General features: G+C 44.5%; 2 protein-coding genes across 5 annotated transcripts in view; one reads left to right on the top strand and one right to left on the bottom strand.

The window, feature by feature from the left end:
• FHIP1A (FHF complex subunit HOOK interacting protein 1A) overlaps positions 1-8,957 on the top strand; it is a 204,700-nt gene extending 195,743 nt beyond the window's left edge. For all 3 annotated transcript variants that reach the window (XM_019722794.3, XM_074338440.2, XM_074338444.2), the window contains one exon: positions 1,617-8,957. In XM_019722794.3, the coding sequence (XP_019578353.3) occupies positions 1,617-1,870 (254 nt within the window). In that variant the 3' untranslated portion in view covers positions 1,871-8,957. The remainder of the gene's footprint in view (positions 1-1,616) is intronic.
• The window catches only part of GATB (glutamyl-tRNA amidotransferase subunit B), an 80,925-nt gene continuing 68,467 nt past the window's right edge, over positions 7,681-20,138 (bottom strand). For both annotated transcript variants that reach the window (XM_019722812.3, XM_074338446.2), the window contains 2 exons: positions 11,180-11,314; positions 7,681-9,733 (listed from right to left, as the gene is read on the bottom strand). In XM_019722812.3, the coding sequence (XP_019578371.3) occupies positions 9,605-9,733; positions 11,180-11,314 (264 nt within the window). In that variant the 3' untranslated portion in view covers positions 7,681-9,604. The remainder of the gene's footprint in view (positions 9,734-11,179; positions 11,315-20,138) is intronic.

The following is a 20,138-nucleotide window of genomic DNA, read 5'->3' as shown; positions in this document are numbered from 1 at the left end:
CAACTACAGAGACGTACATCAAGCAACTCGCCTGATGTTAGCCAGTCAGTGGCATAGTCTGTGCTCCTAACCACTGTACTGGTGTCTCTTAACGGTAGGAAGATTTGGGGGAGCAGAAATGTCAGGGAAGGGAATTCCAGGTGAGGGAAGCAACATAAACAGTGCCAGTCTTGGTCTGGAATTAGTGCCCACGAGTGTCCCATTCCCCACTGGCATCCAGGCCAACTTCCTTCGTGACCTTCTCCAGGTGCTTTGGAGAGTTGCAGTGCTGGAGTGCTAGGGTGGGGGTGCTAAGGGGTGACCTCCTTAAGGGGGTGCTAAGGTTGGCGGTGTACTTCTGTGATAGCAACTTGCCCTCACTCTCTTGTCAGGACGTGTGGGTTTCTGCTGAAAGGTAGCAGACAGATTCTCAACCACTTCTCTAGTTCTTTATGGCACATACTGTGATAAGCTTTAATCTGAGGGGATATTTAAAGCAGTAAAGAGGAGGATTTTTTTTTTTTAACACTAAAGACTATAGTGGAGAGTTGTGGAAAGTACTATAAATGTCAAGAATTTTTAGCATTACAGTTAAGCGACACTCTGAGAAGAGTGTTGAGAAATGGGATTGAATCCTGAAGAGTGGCCAAAGTAATGAAGAGCTTGAAAATAATGCTTTGTAAAGAGTAATGAGACTGTTAGAGTAGGGGGCAGAAGATGGCATAAATAATTCCTATAAATATATGAAGGCTGCAGATGTTCAGATATTCAGGAATTAAATAGTTGGGAACGTTGAACCATTTTAATTAGTAAAACTGCTTTGATATGAAAATGCAAATCACTTGAATATGTTCAAGTTTGGGCTCATACCATATTAGACCTAGGTTACTGACACTGACATTGAAACCCTGGAAACACTCGTTAAATGGAGGCTGGCACTGGATGCCCACGGTTATGGGCGGCGCCCAGGGGGTCTTCCCAGCACTCAACTTCCTCTCCATTATTTTCAACCTTTAAAATGCTTCTTCTGTTCTATGCTCCACCGGAGGCTGGAGGTCCCAGCTAGAAGGCGGGGGTCACCAGGGAGCCCCAGGGGCCAGAGTCTGAGCTGCAGGGAGCGTGGAGTGGCTTGTGTAACCCAGTCTGCCTCCTGCAGCTACACTCTGTGATCAAGGCTTAGCTGGCAAAGGTGGGACTGTCACCCGACACGAGGACATTGGGAGAGCAGGTGGAGCCTCTGGATGTCCCTAAGCAAGCATCGTGGGGAGCCAAGTCTTCACTTGTTTGATGCAGTGGCAGGAGATGCCTTTTTCATTGTTTTCCCCTTGTCATGCCTGGGGCATGGAGGTTTTCTTGATAAACCTAAATTCTTATCACAATTTCTGCACGAAGTTCCTTTTCCAGGTTTTGGGACAAAAGTCTATCACATGCCCTGTGCTGGAGGTTATCTGCTGGGCAGATGTGTGTGTGTGCCACGGAGAGGACGGAGGTGCCTGCTCAAGGGCTGGGTCTTCAGACTTCAGTCAGTCAGACGACCTGAACCCACGACTGACACTCCATCTGCCCCAGCACTTGACTGAAGAGGGCGGACGCGCAGGGCAGCAGAGACCGCCATGACCGTCCCTTTCTGGTTTCAGATCCCATTCAGGATGCTTCCAGGACAGGAACTGGCAAGAACCTTTTGGACGGCCCCCCCAGAGTGCTTCAGCCCTTCCTGACGAACAGAGCCAAGGTGGCCGGGGTGCCCCCGAGCCTGCCCCTGCCGGTGAGGAACACCATGCTGGCTGCCGCCCTCTTCCCCGAGTTCCTCAAGGAACTGGCCGCCTTGGCCCAGGAACACTCCATTCTGTGCTACAAGATCCTGGGTGACTTTGAAGACTCCTATTGTTAGCTTCAGCTTTTTCTTTTTCTTTTTTTTTTTAAATAGAGGTTCTTGTTTTTTAAGGTTTTAGTGTCTTGACTGAATGTTAAATGCAAAGCTGCTTACAAAAATTTCTACTTTGATATTTCCTGACAATACTTGATTTGTGGGGAGGGGGATTTTCTGTACACCTCCTCTCTCTAGCCAGGTCTTTCCACCCTACTTTGTATAGAATGTAAGTCTCATAAGCTGGTTGCTCCTGTGGCAGGTTTTCTTTGCTCGGTTTTTCCTCCTTAGATTTTTCGGTTGTTATTATTCTCCCTCCCCTCTGAGTCCACTCATCTTGCAGCTTAGAGCGTACCAAACGAGTGCATACTGGGCCTCAATGATTTCTGGAAGTGCCCCGTGTCCGAAGACTGGCTCTTCCACAGCACGTGAAGAATGCACACCTACTCCTGTTGCCTTCTGCATCTTTGCTTCCATGTTACAAAAGGGAAGGATAAAGATGGAGCCCCCTTGCCTCCACCTCGTAAGCACATATCATGTGGCCCTTTCCATTCTGCTTCCAAGACTTAGGTTCTGCCCAACTGCCTTCTGGGGCAGGCATATCATTGGTCTCAGCTACCTGCCTGGTCGTCAGATGTTGGCGGAGGGAGCTTGAAACGCAGAGACAGTTTCCTGTTGCTGGAGAGATTTCTTTTATCCAGTGTATTGCTACCTAAACACTGAACATAGCCTTAGCTTGGTAAGATTTGCACAAAGTGAAATGTACCTATGCAAACTGTTACTTTGGTTTTCAGGAGTTTGATCAGATGAAGAAAGCGTGGTATCATGTACCTATAGAGGAAGACAATCATCGTTTTTTAAAGTGTTTTATGAAAAACTGATTAATTGGTGATGCAATTTCATAGTGGGGTTGTTGTGTGTTTTTTTGGCATGGGGAGGTGTATGGAGTGGAGATAAAGGATAAACTAAATGCAACATGTAAAAACGTTGATGGTTCCCTTAAATTGTGTTTGCTTTTTCTAGTATGTTGCACTTTGTAGAGAACCAGGTACCGTACGGCCACTCTGGGAAGTGGGATGTACATGCAGACAGATCACAGGGAGACCAGGAAAGCCAAGTGCCTGCCGGTGACTCAGTCTACACAGAAGTGCCGCCTTCCAAGTAATGGGGTTCATTAGGAGGCCCCAGTGTGAGGTATTAGTGCCTTTCTGCTGCTTGTCAGCCTGCTCCAAAGGGCATCATTATACATAGAGCCAGTCTCCTTACACCACCACCACGAGGGGGAAATACAAAATCATTGTGGGCTAAAACCGAGGCCCTAAACGGCTGATAATTATGAATATTCAATTCTACTCCCCTCTATTCTGGGCAGGTAAGAAGCACATAGAGAGCATGTGCCTCACCGTTTGGAGGGAAAGTGGAAGCCCCAGTGTGCATGTTTCTCTCTCTCTCTCTCTGTCTCTCTGTCTCTCTCTCTGTCTCTATCACTGCTGAGCCCCCCAGGGTGGGGGGCAGCCACAGGTGTGGTGCTGTGTCTCAGGAGCATTGTTTTGGTTTTAATCAGGCCCCTAGTAGTGGAGTAAAGAATCACATGAGACCCTGCAGAGCAGAAGCCGCCCTTTTGTGGTTCAGGGATCTCAAAGCAGCTTTGTCGTGAGAGAAAAGCTAGTCCAGTGGAATGACGTCTCCAGTGGTCGTCTCCAGTAGAATGACGACCCCAGGAGGTCTGGCCTGGCCTGGGAGCCCCTTAGGAGCCAGCTTCACAGTGTTTCTGAGTCTGAGAAAAAACCAAAGATACCAACTCATTATGTATTTCTGACTTCAATTTATATGTTTTGAAAAATGCTTTGCCCAGCTGTGGTACAGCAGCCAGGACCTCTGCGGCCCAGCAAACGAGCCTGCTCTTGGCTTCCTGGCGCCAGCTGGTATTTGCACAACCCACAGGTCTCCACTGGAAGAGAAGGTGGCTTAAGGGAGTGAAAGAGGAGCAGAAAGATGGAACTTAAGCTGTAAGTTATCTTTTGTTTTGCACAAGTATTTGTCTTCCAGTTTGGGCTTATTACCAGGTATGTAAAAGCTAAACTCACACCTGGCAACTGTATTCTTTAGCTTTCAGGTTTGATTTGCACTTCTCTCCGTTATCTGGTGATGGTGTCGATTTTTCTTGAGTCCATGTAGCTTTATTAGAGGACACCTTCGTCCCCTTTGTGGAAGGTGCCCTTTGGGAAAGAGACTGATTTGTCCCTCACAGTGGTTTTTCAGTAGGCCACTCTCGTTTTTCAGAAGGAAACTCCTTTCTAAAGGAGGACAATGAGCACCGTGTGGGGTGAAAAGCAGGAATATCACCTCCCATGGGGGTGCTGGTGGCAAACTGACGCTGGTAACCCTCTCTGTTTGGAGTCGGAAACTGGTTCTTGTGTGTGAAACCACTGCAGCCCTCCTCCCGAGTACTGTGTCCAGGGTTTTTTAAAATGAAGTCAGAAAATTGAACTGGAAATACATTATAGAGAACTGGAAAGCCCATGCAGTTGAGTAAAACAGCCCGGTTGGCTAGGTAAGGATGGCTCAGGGAATGGTGTGGACGTGTCAGAGGAAAAACAACAGAACTCTGAGGCTATAAACAGGAAAAGAGCAACTCCTGAGGGGTTTGGAGGATCTAGGTAGATACGAAGATACTGTACATCAGCTGGGTGACGATGGGAACTCCTGGGTGGGGGAAAAATCCTGGTCATGAAGTAGAATATTCCAGTCATAAAGTAGTAGGGGAAGTCCTTAGAAATATCTTTTTTGTAATGAGTTTTGGGGAAAAATTTAAAGCTACTTGGCATGCTTTAAAATGTGGCCCAAGAGTGTGAACACTTTTCCATGTGGATGGGCTCCCACGTCAAACACGGTGCTACTTGTGGGAGACACAGTGGACGCAGACCTGCCCGAGGGCGGCATCACTGTGCCCAGCCGATGGTCCTGGGCAGTCAGGGATTCCTGGGATATCACGACATTGACCTCAAGTCATAAGTCAGGGATGGAGGGCAAGTTCCAGACGGAGTGAATTTTGTGGTTCAGTGTGTATGAGAGCAGTGGGGTGTTTAAAACTGATTTTTGGAAATGGCCAAGGAAATGTTCTTAAATTTTTAAACAAAGAAATTTGAGTTTAGCCTAAAATACAGTTTCATGGGGGTAAATTATAATTTCTCAACCATGAAATGGGGATGCTAGAGTAACCAATTAGAGGTGGGATTTTTCTTTATCAATTGATACTTCCTTTTCCTGGTATTTAGAGAATTGTGAAATTGTCCCCATTTCCTACGTGTTATTGTGGAGGATACTTTGATGTGCTGGGGTTGGAATCCATGTCTGTCACCTGTAGGGAGGATGCATTCAGTTCTTTTACGGGTTTTCAGCAGCACTGTTTCCTCAGCAGATGGCTTTCATTTAGGTCTGATATAGTTGGTTTTCAGTCCATTAAGACAGCATGGGGCCAGCGTGTTGTCAGCAGAGCATCCTCTTAGGAATAGAATCTAGAAACAGGATACACGAGTATTTGGGTTGCCTGTTCAATTTGGGGCGCTACTGGTGTTCAGGGTTGAAAGTTGTTTTTGATGTCTTTGAATCAGCTTGGTTGCAGTGGTCGTGTGGGTTGATTTCCAAATCTGTTTAGAGGTTTGGGGTTGCAGTAGCGCTGCCCTGCTGAATCTAGATCATTGTGTCTCGGTTACTTTCATGAGGGACGTGCCGCCCAAGCAGGGGTGGGACATGTCCTTGGTGTGACGTTAAATGTCTGCAGCATATGCTCCAGTTCTCATTTAAGGGCAGTTCAATTTAATTGCTAATTACCAGCCCTGTGTTTACTGAAATGGCTGTCATGCTTGCTATTTTTATGAAACAGCTTATTGTGGGACAGCTATTACTGCACGTCATTGGTCCAGGCCAGTGTCATTCGTGGCTCGCTGCGAATCTCAGCCAGCTTTGCAGTATTAGCTCTTCCTGGAAGTAGCGGTCTTCTGGTAGCTAAGTCATTAAGGAGATATTCTCAGACCCCTTCGTGCTTCAACCATCAATCTATAGATCACACAACACTAATTCTCCATTAAATAACAGCTTAAAACAGAACCCTGTCAAGCCCATTTATACTCCATTCTTAAATCATATCTGAGAAAACTATTTTAAGAAAATGGACTTGACTTTTTTTTTTTTTTGAATGATCATCATATAAACTTTTTTTTAAAGAAAGAGCTCTGGGACATGAAGAATTGCTTTTATTGGGCTTTAGTGGAAAATCTTTGGTGAGGTTCTATAAGGAAAAGGACAGGGAGAAAGTGGGGGGAAGCCTTCAGTTCTTTGGCCTCTGTACTTAGAATCCTAAATGGATGAAGACCCTTCCTATCCCGTGGGGTCCTTGTGAATGTTGTTCCTGTTTTACAACAAGTGAGTGAACCTAACTCACTGTCACCTACACAAGTAACAAGACTGCCAGTAGGTTCTGTCAGCATGAGTGTGATACATATTTCAGGCATCTTTTGGGGAACTTAGGTTTACCCTGTCATTTCAGAACCTGACAAGGGGGATGGAAGTTCTTAGGCCAGATTAGAAATTCTATGGAGCTGAGGCTGCAGAAGTCTGTTTCTTAGTGGGTCAGCTGACTTTTCATTGGGACAAGTCTACATAAGACCCACCTGTAACAATGCCCTATTTTGCCCTGGAAACACTTTAAAAGACAGAATTTGGTATCAACGATCTTACTTACATGGTTTTTGCTAAGTTGTTGGACTAAGGGAGGCAATAAGAGAAGATTTCAACCAGCTGCTTTCCGTCTCATAACCGAGGGTCAGCGCTCTTCACCAATAATCCATGTGCATTTGTCTACAATCTGAAGCATGGCAGCCATTTCCACGCTGCCTTTGATAATGGGTAAATAGCATGGCCTTTCAGATACTGTTTTTCCCCCAGTCACTATGTAGAATCCTTGAAATGATGCAACTAAATTCAATAGAAATGAAAAATACAACATAAATTGTAGGTCATAGCCATAAGCTATATATTGAATTAACCAACTAAATAACTCAAAGCTCTAGGAGGGTATGTATTTGCAAAAATTTCATAGCCTTCTTCCAGATTGTCAATAATTACAAAAATTATTGTGGTGGTGGTAGAGCTTAGCTAAAACATCCTTAACTCGGCATAAATAATGGTCTAAGTTCTTTTTCCTGGGCTACTTGTACCTTGAGAGATAGGAATAGAAGTTCTCCTTAATGCATAAGCCTGGCCAGTCAAGAAGCTCCTTCCTAGACCCAGATTTCCAGAGTTTAAAAGCCTGCTAATTTGGCAATACAAGCCACTCATACAGAGGGGCCCCACCAAAGGCTGTCCATTAATTTCATTTTATAAATTTAATGAACTTTTACTAAATACTTACTCGGTGCCAGGGAGCATGCTGAGTGCTGAGGCTGGCATTCCTAGCCTCCCACCAGACCCAACCAGCCAACCTCCTCAAGCAACAGGACACATGGTTTGGACCCGACCAGGCAGAGCTGGCTCAGGCTGACCTAGGGGAGAGCCAGTTCTCCAGAACTTTCCCCTCCCAGCTTACAGGTGTGTGGATTGCAATGACAGATGGCAGTGGCTTCACCTATGGCGCCAACTCATACATTTTAATGAGATTTGCCCCTGAAGAGCAAACCAAAGTCATACTCATGCAAAAAAGTATTTAAAATTGTATTTCACTGAGGCCCATTTATGAGCACAGCCATACTTTGTGAATTTCTTAGGGTGTTATGTAAACATATCTTTCGAATGTCTAGTCAGGTTCCAAGTTAAGATATCTGAGCTGTAGTTTGATATATATATATATTTATTAGCAGTTATAATGACATAACAGTCTGATTTTGAGGATCTGAGAAGTGGGCATTCAGGACCACAGGCAGTTGTCAGAGCTGGACAGTAAGTGTGATAAAGATCAACTGATTTAATATTGGCACGTTTCTCTGGAAATGGTCAGTCGATAATACAGTTTGCACTTGACCTAATAGCTTTGATAAACCATCTTCCTCTGGCTGCCCCTACTCCATTCAAGCCTTTGATTTAAAGTGGTCTGGGAAGTGCTTTCTGTAAACTTTGATGACTAAGAACCTAGACCTTTGGTGAAAATGGAGTTTGTAAAACAAAACTAAACCTTATTCTTACAAAACAAGCATTCCTTGATTCCAATCTCAGACCACCATTGCCCGTCTGTAATTCATAGGCACTTGTGAGGAGCGAGAACTGACTCTGCCTTTCTCTCTCGAAATGAGGCTTAATGAAAATATTTCACCTTTGGGCTCAGTAGTTTTCAGTATTGTGACAGCACGTGGGAGGGGCACATGGCTTCCTGGGTGATGGAACCTATTCTCATAATTCTAAATCAGTAATTTTTTTAAAAAAGTTGTTTTTTTAAACCTTCATGCTTGTCTGAAATGGACCGCACCCCTGGCCTCCCTTCTGTCCCTGCTTTTTCGGCTGGGTAAGCGGGACACCCCTCTCGTTACTCCCAGTGGGGGAAGTCCTGCCCAATTGTCTGTAATCGTTAATTGCTAACCTGGTGATGGGGCAGGTCAACTTCCCCCCGTTCCCCAGCTGCACGGGAGCACTGCTCATGATGGAAATGTGTGTCTTCCTCTTGGTAGGCGGAAGAATCCCGTGTAAGATCAGGGCCTCCGAAAGTGGTGTTCTTATTTAGGTCACAGTCTGAAATGTGCTTTTAAAAAACAGCATTTGTAAAATGGGTCTTTCAGCATTGTGAGTCAGTGGTAACAAAGGCATACAGTGAACAAAGAAAGGGGCGCCCCAGAGCGATTGAGAGAAATAGTATTATTGTCATGAGAACAGGGTGAAGGCGACCCAGCTTTCGTGGACATACTGTCAGCCGTATCACAATTACTGTTAAAGGTCAAGATTTTGATTCTCTAGTTTATAATCTTATTCTTTCCAGGCAAAACTAATGTTACAGCTTATCTTTATCTTTTTTTGGCCTGGGGGGGGGGTGGAATTGTCAACTGCACAATCTTTGAAGTGTAAGTTAATTTTTTATGTGATATTTCAGTATATATTTTATTCATTAAATTTATTTCAAAATTTCTGTTGTCTATTTTACAAAAAAAGAAAAACAATGTGATTTATTCTCAGACCTCTGCCTCCTGGGACTCCTAGGGGGTTGAACGAGCGGCATCACTTGCCCTCAATGGTTGGGGGAATAGCACTAATACCTAATATATGACTAACGTCCTCCTGCCCTGCCCTCCGCAACCTCCCGAAACACACGTGTGTTTCCGCTACATCAATGAACTTATTTTGCTCTGTCTGCCTCTTCATTAACCTAGTTTTAGGTCTGAAACACTGCATCCAGATTCTGGTGTCTTGATCACTGCTCGTCCCCAGCACCTAGAACGAAGCTGGCCCTTAGGATGGGCCCAGAAATAGTTGTTGAAGGAACTGCAGAATGAAGTTTTCTAAGAAAGGTAACAGTATTTGAAACAGTATGTTTCGTTTAGTTCAGAATTATTAAGCGCTAGAAAGTGCTATTGCTTAACCTCTGCCGCAGCTGTGATGGAGCCGCTTGGAGGTCATGACGCACACAGGGATGCTGGTCTTGTGGAGGGGGCACCCCAGGGCGCAGGGTCGGGGTGGCGCGGGCACTGAGACGCCGGGACGTCAGGTCCCACAGCTCCGGTGCTGCGGCACGGCGGGCTGCACTGTCCTCCCTCAGGCAGGGGGACCCAGAACATCTCACGGCGACAGCTTCTTCTCTAGTATCTCCTTGATCACTGTCGGGTCTGCTCGGCTGAGAGTCGCTTTTCGGACCAACCCGATCAGTTTATTTATAGCTCTGGGGTTTCCATTCTTCATATCCATCACCTTCAAAGACGGAGAAAATGTTTTAGGGGAGAAAATGAAGAGACGCACATCTAAAGAGACCCTACATTCAGGCTGATGTTTACTGAAACAGCTTGTTTTTCCTTTCAGTACCAGATATAAAAAGGGGAGGGGTGAGTCTGAGGAGGTTTCTAGGCTCCTGTCAAAGGAGACATTGCTCCTTGGCCTTCTGGCTGAAATGGACAGGAGGACCCTGAGGGACCACGAGTGACTGGTCCGGAGAAGCTGGCCCCCTCCCTGGGCGGCAGTGACATGAAGAGCTGCCCACAGATGGGCGTGAGGACCCTCGCTGAGATGAGTGCTCTGGTCTAATCAGTGTGGTGCCCCTCTCATCCTCCGGGGTGTTCAGCAGGCACGGAAATGCATGGCTTTCCTCCTCCACCCACTCTCTGCACAGAACGGCCCCTCACCCAGAGCGCTGTGCTGGGACGGAGGGGGGACAACAAAGGCAGGAGGTGCTGAGTTTCTATCACGTCGCCACCGACCGTCAGGGCTGCCCGCTCCGACCTCCCGCTCTGCAGCATTCTGCTCAGCAGTGACGCTGAGTATTTGCACTCAGTGCCGCAGAACGAGTCTGAAACTAAAGGTGTGTCCTTATCAGACACTACAGATGACGCAGGAGGGTGGCGACTGCCGAGACGCAGTGCAAGCTCGTTTTCCTCACGGGAGTACAGCGCGGTCAGTGTGCCTGGAAGCTGATGGGCGGGGGTGGGGGGTGTATTCTTCTGATAGAGGTGCTAGCGATCCCTTTCCCCACTGACCAATCTCTCTAGACAACATGATTAGGCTTGGGGAGGGAGGGAGACTCCTCACTGCACCTTTTCTGTTTTGTTTTCTATTTTGTTCTATGCTCAGAATACAAAATTACTTGGTTTTCAGCTATGCTCCTGTCAAGGATTTCCTCCATAATTTACAAATAATTTTCCTTTCTGCCTTTCTTCCCACTTCTTAAAGGCATGAAGCTACAGTGTTTCCCTGTCTTCCCCCCACTCTGCAGTCATGCCTGCTGGTTTATTATTGAGAGGTCCTCCTTGTAAGGCAGAGCTAGCCACAGCAGATTCAAAAGGCCAACCCTGGGAGAGGACAGCTCGCCTGGGGAGCCAAACCTTGGATCTAGTGAGTGTGAGAACAGCCCTTCAAACTGAAACTCATGAGATTCAACTGCAGGGGTGAATTTTCCTATTCCTTAGGAAGTTGTGTTTTTCCAGTTGTCACCTAATTTCACCTCTTGACCTTAGCTAAACACGGACAAAAATACTTAAGGAATTATTGCTGCAACTGGGCCATGATAAGGAAGTGCCTGTGGGCTGCCGCAGGGAGCAGTGGACAGGCTGTGGGCCGTGTCCGCAGGCTGGCCCTCTGCTGGCCAGGAGGGTGGCCCCTCCAGCTGCGCGAGAAGACGCTCTTCCCCCTTTGGGTGCTCCTTACCACGTGCGGATGTTGCTCCATCGTGGCGTGGCACAGCTGTTCCAGTGTCTCTCGATCCTGCATCAGTTCAAGCTTCTTTTCTGAAACAATCTGCGCTGGAGTCTTCCCTTCACTCTTCCATAGCTCTGCAAACACCTGCAGGCCAGAGGTGGGACAGACGGACAGAGAGGTGAGGAGTCAGCTCCACTGGCTGCCGTTGGGGCAGGCAAAGCAGACGCCATGGATTCCCAGCTGTTCTGGCTCAGCCCACAGGTGCCCTGTCTCCCTCCCGAGGCATCCAGGAACGAAGCGGCCCCACAAGGTGGGCATGCAGACACCGGGAGGCTCCGCCTACAGGGCTGCTCCCTCAGAACAGAGCACGAGGCCGCACCTGCAGAGAGAGGCACGGCCCAAGCCCCACTCGCTGACTCAAACCCACGGCAAGGAGGGGCAGGGGGAGGTGTGAGAGGATTACTCACAGGGCTCCTGCTGACAGGAGTCACAGGGCCAGGCACAGCTCTGTGTCACGTCCCCTGAATTAACTGAGGTGACATTTTGGTGAAGGATGGGGCCATACAGGCTGCAGGAGGGGGGCACAAAAGCAGGTAAGAGCTCTCCCTGCCCTCAACAAATGTATTAATGGGGAAAGGGAGAACCGAGCAATCTATAACGCGGAGTATACTCAGGGAGCTGCCATAAGCACCTCTGAAGAGATTCTTTGCCCCCTTTCCCTGATGTATTTTTCTTGAACTAAGACTTAAAAACATTGTTTCTAATTATAAAATAGTTAATACATAATCACTGTAGAAAATGAGGAAATATAGAAGAGATAAATATCTCACCACCTGTACTCCCATGCCCCCCAGATAACCAATGTTAATATTTTGGAGTTTTCCCATCTATCTCTTTGTTTTGTAACAGGAGTGATTATAATGTATAGACAATTTGCGACCTACTTGTTTCACTTGTTACAGAAGTGCTTTCTTATATAAAAACTAATATCCATCAAATGTATTTATCATAATTTATTTGAATTATCCCCTATTGTTAGGTATTTAGACTTTGACCAGTGTTAATTTTGTTCATCTCTATAGTCTCCAAAAAAAGTTCTTAGTTGAAAATGTCCAACATTGTCCAACAGGAAGAGAGAAATGTCCAACAGGAAGAGAGATCTAGATCTCCGGCTCAAAACGGAAATCAGCTGCAAGGCCTGACTTATAAAGAACCCATGTAACCCTTTACAGGAAGAGGAGGCAGAAAGCTCAGCAGACATGGCTTAGAGCCGGGGGCCTGGAAGCAGGCATGCCTGCCAGTCACGGGCCACATGCCTGCCAGTCACGGGCCACTCCCAGACCCGCGTCATGTCTGCTACCCGCTGTAGCTGAAAGCACAGGGAGGACCTGAGCAGGCTGACTAGGGAGTCAGCTTTGCCTGCTACCTCATCCGGCTGGGACCCGACCGGCTCAAGCACTGACTGGATCTGCCTGAGCCAAACACACCAGAACAGAGGTGACGTGAGGGAGCTGGGGAAGCCGCACAATGCTAGAACGGGTGCTTTTAAATGCAGAGAGGCTGGCTGCTCCCTGAGAAAGTGGGCGGGGGTGGCGGTGGGGGTGGGTACAAAGGAAGGACATGAGAGAAACATTTCAGTGGCCTCCAGGAATGAATGGGAGCCTGGAGGTGGAGTAGACTCCACCCGAGTTAGAATACACCGACTTATTAACTTGCCAAGTTAGTCAAGTGGCCACTGTTAGCTTCAGCACCCTGGGCTGACAAGTCGACTCCAGTTGTCCAGTCCTCTGGTCATTCCTATTTAAGATGAACTGTGCCTTCCAGGCTGGAGTCCAGCAAGATTGGGAGCTGCCAAAGGGGGCCAGCCCGCCGCCAGGCCCTCTTGCTGCAAACACAGTGGCCCTGAGATTGCAGCCTCTGCTGCAGCATAAATGCCCAGCTTCTGTCTGTGTGTATCCCCACCCTGCGAAATGCTATGGAAAGGCAGCTCCCAGGCCCTGCTGCGGCCCACCTGAGACACACGCAGAACAAGGGATTCCCAGAGCAGTGCTGGTCATCTGCGGTAATGAACAGCCACGGGCAGTACGGACTAATGCAAGCTGGAAACCGCCAATCACACACTGACCACAGGAGCCAGCTCTGACCCGGGGACTGAGGCCTTCAGTCCCCTGGGGACTGAATTCACACATCCTCTTAACTACTACCCAAGTGTTTTTTCCCACTAAAGCTATTTTTAAAGTATCTGGAAGGAAGGATGGAAGGAAAGCAGGCAGACCCCTTGCCTGTCCTGGGGGGCTTCTGGGGTCAGTGTGGAGGAAAGCCCTGTTCAGGGAGACGGTAGGGAGGGAGCTGTGACAGTTACAGTGAGGGGCGTCCCCTCCGGTCAAAGGCAAGTATTGTGAAAGGTCATCCTTCTACCAAGGAACAAACATTGACCCAAACGCTTAGGAGAAGCAGGGCTGAGTAAAATGTGCAAAGAACTGAAGCACTGAAAGGGAGAAAAAGACATCAAATCATTTGTATGCATGGCATACAACACTGTCTACCAAGGCTTTTGGTGATTTTTGTTTAAAGCAGACCTCAAAGTAGAGAAGACGAAACTGGTTAAAGGGTACACTTGCATATTAAAGTTCAATTTTCATCTCTAAGGAATCCCAATTCAGCCTCATCCCACTGGAAACACAAACTGGACAATCCTTTGGAGACAGCAACTCATCCCGGCATGTCAGGCGAGCACTAGGAGACAAACACATCCTGCCTGGTTTCCGGGCCATGCACGGCCTGCGCCACACCCAGGGCCTCTGAGTCACAAGGGACTCATGGGGATCCTGGGACACCGCTGAGCTGACACTGCTGGGTGGGTCTGGCGGGCCCTGTCCTTGGTGAGGGGAGGAGATGGTAGCTACACATGCTGCTTCAATAGAAAGAACTGAATCCTGGGAGAGGAATCCAGGTGCTTTGTCTGCAGTTACTAGGTCGTTCATGATGATACAAGCACCTTTGAGTTTCTCCTCCCATTTCCGAAAAATAGGGTGGCTACTGACCTCTTAACTCCCCGGGCCCTCAGGGTGCCGAAGGGATGAGGTTTGTAAATCTGAGAAGCATTGTTGGAACACCTGGGAGGAAGGGGCAGTGAAATATGTACGGGATGAAAATACTGGGCAGTGACGTAAGGAAGAGATGTGGTGAGAAATGCATTGATAATAAATTAGATACAAAGTGGGAGATTCTTGGAACTCAGAATGTTCTCAAAACAGGATGATTCTTTCTGCATATCTGTCATCCTTAGGAGTCAGTTACTCAGTCCACTTTCTTCCTCTCCTCAAATCATCTAATCACTAATGGAACCTCTTCTAGTTCTGGTGGAGGAAACACCAATAACAGTAGAACCAGAGAGTCTTTCTGCTCTGCTTGAGCACACTCTGGCTCACCAGGTTTCTAAAACCAAAGGCCTACTTGGATTCTTCTATTAAATTCAGTAAAAAATAACTGTTAACACATTAAAAAAAAAAGTATACTATAGAGTGTCATGGTGCAGAAGACCCTTCTGTGTCTCCCCGTAAATCTACAACTAGTTCGACATGTGTACCCCAGCAAAGTTTCCTCTGCCCAACACACTAGCCTGAGAGCCACACATCCATCCATCTGAAGGTGGGTGTATTGGAATGCATAGGGGAGGCAGGACCAGGGAGAAGACAGGGACACTGCCCACGAACACGCTTCCCAGCTAACGCAGCAGTGGTGGAGGAGTCGGTGTGGCCTTCACACTCTGGCCAGGCAGAGGGTAAGAAGGGCAGAGGCATCAGCGCTGGCCAATCTGGCTCCCTACCCCCACTGCAGTTGAGCCCTCCTCTTGGCTACCACACTGGTGCCAGTGGCCACAGGGAACCAAGTTACAGCACAGTGATATCGTGATGGCTCCACTCACCACATCCCTCACCATGGTGGTGGTGCCCTCAGAGCCAGGAGGCTCAGGCGCATCGGGAACACCCACCACCCTGGTCACCCAGGCAGTACTCCCATGACCATAGCTATGTCCTGCCTCCACCTGGACACCCCCAGGTATAAGAGGTAAGAGGAAATAAAAACTTGCACTATAGCACCATCTACTGGGAAACAAAAGAAAGACCTATAATGATCAACATTCTGAATTGTTAATATCAAATGGTACCTAAATAAGAAAAGTGTTCACTACTTCAAATGTTGGCAGAGGAACAATCCATCAAGCAGCATGAACAACAAAGGTAACACAGTAACAGAAACAAAAACAACACTTTTCCAAAAACCAAGCTTAAAGTCATGGAAGACTGTGATCTAAATGACAGAGAATTCAAAATAGGAGTCATGAAGAAATTCAATGATATATAAGAAACTCAGAAAGACAGTCCAATGAGTTCAGGAATAAAATTTATGAGCAGAAGGAGTACTTTACCAAAGAGATTGAAACTATAAAAAAGAACCAAACAAATTCTGGAGACTTAATAAATAAAATGAAGAATGCTTTAGAAAGCACTGAAAATACAGCAGACCATATGGAAGAATTAGCTCTAAGAGACGGAAGAAACCTACAAATGATTCAGGTGGAAGAGGAGAGAGAACTAGGATTTTAAGAAAATGAAAAAACTTTGTGAGAACTATCAGACTCCATTAGAAAGGGCAACATAAGGACAAGGGGATATCCCAGAAGAGAGTAGGAAACAGAGCTTATTCCAAGAAATAATTGAGGAGAACTTCCCAAACCTAGGGAAGGAACTGGACATTCAAGTACAAGAAATGAATAGAATGCCTAATTATCTCAAAGCAAGAAGAAATTCTCCAAGACACATTATATTAAAACTGTCAAAAAATAATAATTCTTAAGGAAACCAGAGGAAAACAAGGCAGTAAGCTACAAAGGAAACCCCATCAGATTATCATCACATTTCTCCACAGAAGCCCTAAAGGCCAGGAGACTATTAAATGATATGTTTAAAATATTGAAAGATAGAAACCAGCAACCAGTAATAATATATCCAGCAAAGTTATCCTTTAAATATGGAGGAGCAATAAAGGCTTCCCCAAACAAACAATGAGGGATTTTACCACCACAAGACCTGCATTACAATAAATGTTGAGCTTCTGCTTGCAACAAAATACAAAGAGTACACAGAGCTTTAAGTAAGGTGACAGACAGAAGCAGAAATTTGCAACTCTAATTCAGAATGCGGAGTTAAACAATTATAACATAAAGGTTAAAGGGAAAAAGCATTAAAAATTAACTATAGCTACTGCAATTTGGTAATGAACACACAACATAAAAGGAGGGAAGAGGAAAAGGACCGAACTTGTATAGGCAAATGAAAATGTCATCAGAAGAAAAAGGACTATTTTATCTAAAAGGACTATTTTATCTATGAGACATTTTAACAAACCTCATGGTAACCACAAAACAAATTTCCAGAGCTGAGAATGAAACATTAAGAAAGAGGAAATGGAGAAAAACATCATAGAAAACCACCAAACTAAAATAGCAGACAGAAATATGAGAGAAAAAATGGAGATACAGAGCAATTGGAAAACAAAAGATAAAATAGTATGTCCTTATATATCAATAATTATCCTGAATGTAAATGGACTGAACTCACCAATCAAAAGGCACAGAATAGCTGGATGGATTAAAAAATAAGAACCAACTATACGCTGCCTTCAGGAGAACCATCTTAGCTCCAAAGATAAACAGAGGCTCAAAGTTAAGGGGTAGAAGATGATACTCCAAGCAGACGGTATCCAGGGAAAAGCAGGTGTAGCCATAATTATATCAGACAAAATAGATTTTAAGACAAAAAAGGTAACAAGAGACAAAGATGGACATTTTGTAATGATAAAGGGGACAATCCATCTAGAAGACATAACAATTATTAACACATATGCACCAACGTAGGAACACCAAAATATATAAAGCAGTTGTTAACAGACCCAAAAGGAGAAACAGACAAGAATACAATAATAGTAGGAGACTTTAACATTCCACTTTACCAATGGAAAGACCATCTAGACAAAATTAAAAAGGAAACATCGGCCTTAAATGACACATTAGACCAGATAGACTTCATAGATATTTGTAGAGCTTTCAATCCCAAAGTGACAGAATTCACATTATTTTCTAGTGCGCGTGGAACAGTCTGAGGATAGACCATGTGTTGGGATGCAAGACAAGTCTCAATACATTTAAGAAGACTGGAGTAATATCAAGCATCTTTTCTGACCACAACAGTATGAAACTAGAAATCAACTATAAGAAGAAAGCTGGAGAAATCACAAATATGTGGAGATTAAACAACATGCTATTGAACAACTGCTGGGTTAATGAAGAAATAAAAGAAGAAATCAAAAGATATATAGACACAAATAAAAGTAAATATACAACATGCCAAAATCTTTGGGATGCAGCATAAGCAGTACTAAGAGGGCATTTATAGCTATACAGGCCTACTTCAGACACAGAAAAATCTCAAACAATCTAACATTAAACCTTAAGGAACTAGAAAAAGAAGAACCAATAAAGCCCAAAGTCAGTAGAAGGAAAGAAATAATAAGAGTGAAAGTAGAGAATAAAAAGAAAATAGAAAAAATTAATGAAATGAACAGCTGGTTCTTTGAAAAGATAAACAAAATTGACAAAGCTTTAGCTAGATTCACTAAGGAAAAAAGAATAGTCAAATAAATAAAATCAGAAATGAAAGGGAAGTTACAATGGATACCACAGAAATACTAAGGATTATAAAAGAATACTATGAAAGGCTATATGCCACCGAATTGGACAACTTAGAAGAAACGGACAAATTCTCAGAAGCATACAAACTCCTGAATCATGAAGAATTAGAAAACCTGAATAGACCAATCAATAGTAAGGAAATTGAAACAATTATAAAAAACTTCCCCCCAAAAAAAGTCCAGGACCAGATAGCTTCACTGGTGAATTCTACCAAACATTCAAAGAAGATTTAATACCTATCCTTCTCAAAGCCTTCCCAAAAATTGAAGAGGACGGAATGCTAATGCTTCCTAACTCATTTTATAAGACCAACATTACCCTGATACCAAAACCAGGCAAAGACATCACAAAAAAAGAAAATTACAGGCCAGTATCTCTGATGAACATAGATGCAAAAATCCTCAACAAGATACTAGCAAATTGAATACAACAATGCATTGAAAGGATCATATACCATGGTCAAGTGGGATTCATTCCAGGGGTGCAAGGTTAGTTCAACACCTGTAAATCAATCAACATGATATATACCACATTAACAAAATGAAGGATAAAAATCATATGATAATCTCAATAGATGCATTAAAAGCACCTGACAAGATACAACATCCATTTATGATGAAAACTCTCAAAATGGGTTTGGAAGGAAAAGTACCTCAACATAATAAAGCCCATATATGACAAACCACAGCTAATATCATATTCGAAGGTGAAAAACTGAAAGTTTCTCCTATAAGATCACGAACAAGACAAGGATACCCATTCTTGTCACTTTTATTCACATAGTACTGGAAGTCTTAGCCAGAGCAATTGGCAAGAAAAAGAAATATAAGGCATCCAAATTGGAAAGAAAGAAGTAAAATTGGCACTATTTGTGGGTGACAGGATTTCATATGTAGAAAACCCTAAAGACTCTACCAAAAAAAGCTATTAGAAATAATAAATACAGTAAAATTGAAGGATACAAAATCAATATACAAAAATTGTTGCATTTGTATATTAACAGAAAGAGAAATGAAGAAAAAAATCCCTTTTACAATAGCAACAAAAATAAAATACACAGGAGTCAACTTAACAAAGGAGGTGAAAGACCTCAACACTGGAAACTACAAGATGATATTGAAAATTGAAGATGCAAAGAAATGGGAAGATATTCCATGTTCATGAATTGGAAGAATTAGCTGTTAAAATGTCTATATTTAAAGCAATCTACAGATTCAGTGCAACCCCTATCAAAATCCCAATGGGATTTTTTTCACAGAAAACAAAAAAAGTCCTAAAATTTGTATGGAACCACAAAAGACCCTGAACAACCACAGCAATCCTAAGAAAAAAGTACAAAACTGGAGGCAGCACACTCCCCGATATCAAACTATATATCAAGCTGTGGTAAAAAAAAAACGGTTTAAGTAAGGTAGAAAAATATAAAGATTTTTCAAATTCTACCACCTTGAAATAATTACGATTAATATTGGTTGAACACCATTCCAGGCACCTTTCCATGAAAATATACCAGTAGAAGGATGGGTTCCTTATTTAAAAAAAACAAATACCTTTTTTTTTTTCACCAGAAAAATCACTATGTGATTTTCTTAAAAACAGAGAACAAAGTAGAAAAATACTGCAAAACCCTCAAGGCAGTCATCTATAGGGAGATTTCCTTACTTGGCACACAGTTCACACCTTTCTAATCAGACTTTTGTTCCACTTTGATTGCCAGCAGAAGCCGGGATTCTGCCCACCTCCTTTAAACATGCTAGAAGTTTGTTTAGAATCCCAAATTGTCTCTATTGATACATGAACCCAGCTGTCAGCGTCTTCCAGCATTTTCCATTTCTTCCTACTGCACCTATTCACTGCATTAGGTTTTTTTTTCCCCTCCATTTTTGGTGGGGCAAGATGAGTGGGAAAGGGAAGATCTCCCCTCCTCATTTCAAATGCTACGATTCATCTGCTCTTGTGTGTGTGTGTAGGTTTATTTCTGCCCTCAGGCCATCTAATCTTTCTGCTACCACTGAGCACTGTCATAAACATTTGTATTCCTCTAACATCCAGGGCACAGGGGACGTGTGCGCAGTCTGAGGCCCCCACTAGCTGCAGGGCCCCAGCCTTTCACATAGACAAATATTTGGGAAACGTAACTCTTCTCCCTGGTTAGCAAAGATGAGAAGCAAGTCACCTGCCTAGCACATACTGACTTTATCTGCTAAATAAAAT

This window comes from Rhinolophus sinicus, chromosome 15, assembly GCF_057876585.1.
Source record: "Rhinolophus sinicus isolate RSI-liver-muscle chromosome 15, RSI-T2T, whole genome shotgun sequence".
NCBI lineage: Eukaryota > Metazoa > Chordata > Mammalia > Chiroptera > Rhinolophidae > Rhinolophus > Rhinolophus sinicus.
Note: the sequence above shows the minus strand (reverse complement) of the source record. Positions and strands in the feature narration are given on the sequence as shown.